The sequence below is a fragment of the Poecilia reticulata genome, linkage group LG4 (genome assembly GCF_000633615.1).
Source record: "Poecilia reticulata strain Guanapo linkage group LG4, Guppy_female_1.0+MT, whole genome shotgun sequence".
Lineage (NCBI taxonomy): Eukaryota > Metazoa > Chordata > Actinopteri > Cyprinodontiformes > Poeciliidae > Poecilia > Poecilia reticulata.
In genome coordinates, this window is record NC_024334.1 from 4051473 (window position 1) to 4057274 (window position 5802).

The 5802-nt window shown below is 40.0% G+C and overlaps 1 protein-coding gene across 1 annotated transcript; it reads right to left on the reverse strand.

The window, feature by feature from the left end:
- Positions 1–446: 446 nt before the first annotated feature.
- On the reverse strand, positions 447–5469 carry ptbp1b (polypyrimidine tract binding protein 1b). The gene is made up of 3 exons (XM_008406360.1): positions 4876–5469; positions 4720–4797; positions 447–3624 (listed from the first exon to the last, which is right to left on the reverse strand). Exons 1-3 carry the CDS (start codon positions 5088–5090, stop codon positions 3492–3494), a joined length of 426 nt encoding a protein of 141 aa, XP_008404582.1. The 5' UTR covers positions 5091–5469; the 3' UTR covers positions 447–3491.
- Positions 5470–5802: the final 333 nt, after the last annotated feature.

Here is a 5802-nt window from a genome sequence, read left to right on the forward strand (position 1 = left end):
GTCAAAGTATTGGGAGTCAGACCGAATGTATTAGGGCCTCCTAAAAAGAAGAAAATGTGTGTAAATTTCCACCAATAAAACTCAAATTATGAAAACGTAAGAAAATTTCTGAGCTCCAAAACTCAAAACACTTGCAGGAAAAAAACTTTTCAAACTCAGAAATTTATAAGTTTTTTTCTAGAAAATATTTTAGATTAATCTCAAAATGTTAGTTTTTTTTTGTTGCAAATTTTCAACTTTGTGTTATTCATGCGTTAACTATGAATTGGCACCTCTGGGCCCCCGTAGTTTTCAGTTAAATCGTGACACAGCTTCTTCATGTGACGTTTACCAGGTTTTAAAATCCACTTTTGGACAAAGAAACCATAAAAATTAAAAGAGGACGTGCTAATTTTTTATTATTTCGTCAACAAAAACAAACATAAGAAATGACAAAAGTCCAAATGTTTTAAAAAAAAAAAAAACTGATTTATTTTTTTTCTTTGTGACACAATGTAAGGCTCAGAACTTGTTGCACACTCGAATCAAAATATACACGTTTCATTGGATATAAAACCAACAATCTCCTCTCAGATAGCCGTGTATAAAACATGTATGTACAGTCAGGTGACCTTTGACCCGGTTCGGGCTCCCGCTCCAGCAGACGACAGGTCACGATGCATTCAGGTGCACCCAGGGAGAAACTGAACAAGCAGCCGGATCGTTATGTTCGCAGTTAAAAGCTTCTTCACAGTAAATAAAGGACTTTATGTCCAGCATTTGGAGTGTTTTCATTGGTCCACTTTACTTCACGGTGGGAAATCCTCCTAACTCTCGACACCAACAGAAACCCTCAAAAAAACACATTAAATATATAAGCAAACTATTTTTTTTTTTTAAATAGCTGCAAAGTAAATATCATTTAACGACAAAAACCTATGGAAAAACAATGTTGTAGTCTTAAGTTTTATAGAAAACATTTTAGCCAATAAAATTAATTCAGATTTAGTGGGCGGAGTCAGATCAGACCACTGCAATCGACCAATCAGAGGAGACTTCTTTAGGTTCCGCTTTCTCATCTATGGAAGAATTCAACTGCCAAAAGTGGGAAATAAATTCAGGAGCAAATATTTTGTTATAATGAGATATAAAACTCATTCAAACAAGAAACTCAAATGCTAGAGATTTTAAAAACTTGTCAAAATGAGACATTTTATTGCAACGACTTTTACATCCGGTTGTAAAGCGAGTTTAAAGTTTTAACGGGTTTTATATCCCATTTAAAAGAAAAACTTAACACGTTTTACATCTGGTTATAACATGAAAGTTTGTTATAAAGAGTTTTGCATCTTATAAACAGTTTCTCATTTTAACAAGTTTCATATCTTTTTATAACGTGAGAAACTTGTTATAACGACATAAAACTCAACAAGTTTCTCGTTTTAAATCTTAAAATGAGAAACGAGTTTTACAGTCTTATAATGTGAAAGTTTGTGAAAAGGAGTTTTACATCTTGGTATAACAAGTTTCTTGTTTTAACGTGTTTCATGTCGTGTTGCGTGAAAAACTCTCGTTTTACATTGTTATAATGTGAAAGTTTAATGTTTTGACGAGTTTCATCTCCTTATCATGCAAAACTTTTTTCTTTCAGCTCCAAAGTTTCACACTATGACGACATGAAGCTCATTTTAAAGACAAATTTACACAACGAGATATAAAACTTGTCAAAACGTGAAACTTTTGCTCCAACGAGAAAGTTTGTTTTAACGAAATGTAAAACTTTCGCATGATAAAGCGAAAAGGTTTCACATTACAACGTGATAAAACTGGTCAAAACAAACTTTATAACAATAAAAAACTTTTATGTTACAAACTCGTTGAAACCAATTCACATAGCGAGATGTAAAACGAGAAAGTTTGTTTTAATAAAACAAGTTTAATATCTGGTTATAGTGAGAAACTTTCCCGTTGTAACGGTATGTAAAACACGTTAAAACGAAAAAGTTTTACGTCATAACGTGATAAAACTCGTCAAAACGCGACATTTTCGCGTTGAAACGTGATGTAAAAACTCATTGTATCGTATAATTTTCACGTTAAACGTCGTCTCTTTTTTCCTTTCCTAATCGAAGTTCCTCGAACTTTTCCCAGGTGCACCGAACGCATCGCCACCGTAAACCTCAGCAGCTCATTTCTACCAAACACTTCGTTCAGACAGCAAAATATCGCGCTACGCTGAAAATGGAGTGGACTTCCGAGTGGCTGGAATGTCGACAGTTTGTAAAATTAAGACGTAAATGAGCCAAACCAGCAAACTTTGACTAAACCGTCAGAAGATTTCACTTTGTGATGTTGCGACTTCAGCGCTGGGTTGAAGGCACGCCGCGTAGCCAAACGTGAGCAAATCGGTTGAAGTCATTTACATTTTCACAGGGGAAAAAAAACCCCAAAAACAAACCACCAATAAAAGCCTGAACCACTATTATTTTGTTTTTTTTTAGGCCTTAAAAATCAGAAACCTGAGGCAGGTGGAACTGTTTGCATCTAAAAAGGCTGTTTTTGGTTTTAGCTGTAGTGGATCACAAACGTATAAATTAAAAACGTTCTGAGAGACACGCAACTAACAAAACAAACAAAAACAAAAACACAACATTCATCTTCGGGTCGAAGAAGGCAGCGGAAACGGCCGAGCTCAGCGAGGAAAATAAAACAAAAGCTCAGGAATGATTAAAATATTGCTACAATATATGATTACATAATGATTGCATATTTGGGAAAGAAAAAGAGCCGGAAAGTGACGAGAAAGAAAATCTAAACGACGAAGCGAAGCTGCTAAAACACTCGGTTCACATGTTTGATGCTACAGTAACCAACATTACGAAACACTAACAGACAACACCAACAAAACACACAAAGACAGGAATATATCTGTAATACATCTCAACAGTAAACCTTTATCAACTGTAAACCTGCTTTTCCAATTCAGAGGCTTCGTTTTTGTGTTTGAGTCAGAATAAGGCACAGGGGTCATCTTAAGGTCAAAGAGGCGCCCGGGTGAAACGCGACACCAGAAGCTACGACTGCCCAAACCGGGACCATCATCTAACAACCTTATTGTTTTTATTAAACCAGGCGAGAGTCAGAGACTAAAGTGATCATTCTGAGTTAAAGTCAGTTCTGACTTTGGGTTTGTGAAGGCCGAAGGCCAAAAGGCAGAAGACGCTAAAAACTTCCCAACAAGGAGGACATTAAATTCTGACGACCTGACCTTTTATCAAACAGTTAAAACTCAGAATACTGACTTTTCTCTGATTTTGGAGAATAATTGCAGGACTTCAGAGAAGCACCTCTGAAGTGTCGTATTGATGGGATAATCCTACCTTTCTCCGAAGGTAAAGAGTCTAAAAAAGAAACAACACAATAATTTAACATCACAGCAGACTTCGTGGTGGTTTCTGCATCGGAATGATTGGAGTGTAGTGGACGCCGTATAAAAATAGAAACTGTCCGGCTCAGATGGACGACTTGGAGAAGGAGACGCGCAGGTGGTGCGTCTCTCCCAGGTCGTGGTTGTGGAACGTGATGAGGCAGTCGATGGCTTCCTCCACCGAACCCATCTGGATCAGAGCCATCTTATGGTCCTTCCTGGAGGAGAGAAAACAGACGTTTCATCTCCCAGTACGCTTCAGAAAAAACTAAAATTCAGTTAAAGGCTTTAAAACCAATCACGCCCTCCGCTTCCCTACAGAGTGGAGAGGAAAAAAAAAAAAAAAGTTTGCCGACAGGGCTGCACAGTGGTGCAGTTGGTAGAGCTGTTGCCTTGCAGCAAGAAGGTTCTGGGTTCGATTCCCGGCCCCGGTCTTTCTGCATGGAGTCTCCCTGTTCTCCCTGTGTATGGTGGGTTTTCTCCAGGTACTCCGGCTTCCTCCCACAGTCCAAAACATGACTGTCAGGTTAATTGGCCTCTCCAAATTGTCCCTAGGTGTGAGTGTGTGTGCACGGTTGTGTGTCTCTGTGTTGCCCTGTGACAGACTGGCGACCTGTCCAAGGTGAACCCGCCTCTCGCCCGGTATGTTAGCTGGAGAGGAACCAGCACCTCCTGACCCCACTGAGGGATAAGGGTGTAAGAAAACGGACGGACGGACGGATGTTCGCCGACGATGACGACCACTGGCTTTAGCTCTCAAGTTGTTAATGCGCAAAATCCTAAATTAGGGCTGGATAATAAATCAATAACATATGAATATAAATAGATAATACATCTGATAGAATATTAAAGATTTAGAATATTCACTGAACTCCGATTCAGAACCGCACGGCATTCTGGGAAATGAAGGCAGAGGAAAGGTTGTAGCTGTTCAACCTCTCATAGCTAGCTAAACTAGCTCACTCCCTCTGTGGTTACCTAGCAACTGACTCACAACCTACTTTTTTTCCACTCTGTCGGCTACGCTACACACAATCTAGTTGCCATAGCAACAGACTGACAACAGCTCTACTAGCGTATCAGGATTATACATAAAACTGTAAGGACTGAAGAAAAGACAGAGCCAAAGTCAAACAATATGGCTTGTTAAAAGTTCATAAATGTAGAAACCGTTTAACAACAGGATTCTTCAGAGCCAGTCTGTGACAATCAAGGTTTGGATTTAAACTCCACCCACAGCTGCTGACGTTTTAGCAACAAGAAGCTGTAATCTTACAGGTTTCAAGGTTGGAAAGAGCGAATCAGTGACTTACTGGAAGAACTTGAAGGCCTTGACGATGGCTCCAGAGCTGGAAAACAGCATCTTCAGGTCGTCTTCAACCACAGCAGGGCTAAACCACACAGGCAGACCAGCTTTATAAGAGGTCGTTTTCCTACCGTCCTTCCTGGCTTCAGTTCTGGAGACTTACGGGATGTTGGAGAGGTGCAAGGTGGCGGAGGGAGGAAAGATGTTGGAATAGTTTTTGGAGCCGGGCTTCTTGAAGCGGTGCAGCGGGGAGTTGCTGTAGTCTTTGGTCAGGCCCTGGTCCTCGTGGCCTTCACGGGGAAGCTGGACGCTGGTGTGTTTGGACAGCGTGATCCGGAGAGGTTTCCCATGCAGCCGCTGGCCATTCAGGTGGCTCATGGCTGCAAGGCAAAGCAGGTTAAAGGTCAACAGCTCACGTTCTGCTCCGACTTATTAGCTTCATTTACAGCCAATAGCAACATCTACATGCTAAAGACCTTCATATGCAGAAAATCCATACAAAATGGTTTCAACAAGTCGACTATTATTGAAACCATCAGGATGCACATGGCGGCCATCTTGTTTGGCAAGTTTGTTTTAAAAGTGACCCATTATGCTTCCTGGAACAGGATAGGTCTATGGCAGGGGTGTCCAAAGTGTGGCCCGGGGATCATTTGTGGTCCGTGATAGGATTTTGTTCGGCCCCTGGCCACAAGCCAAGAGTGATAAATTTTTACCATCAAAACACAAAACTGATTACACAAAATTGTAACGTGTCTTCTTTTTTTTTTTATATAAGTCTAAAATCTTTTTTATGTTTTGGATTTTTATGTTTTGGATATGCAGAGTTTACAAAAAATAAAAATAAAAAAAAGTAATTTTCAATGGATTAACATTTTATGGCTTCCTCAGTAGTTTAAACTTTGGCCCACACATCACTACTCTATGGTCCATAAAAAACATCTTCATTACATTTTTGTCCACAAAATCATTCTTAGATAATGACATTTGAGTCTGGTTGCCAGGCAACGGGTGGAACTCTGCTGGGGTTGCCAGGCAACGGGTGGAACTCTGCTGGGGTTGCCAGGCAACGGGTGGAACTCTGCTGGGG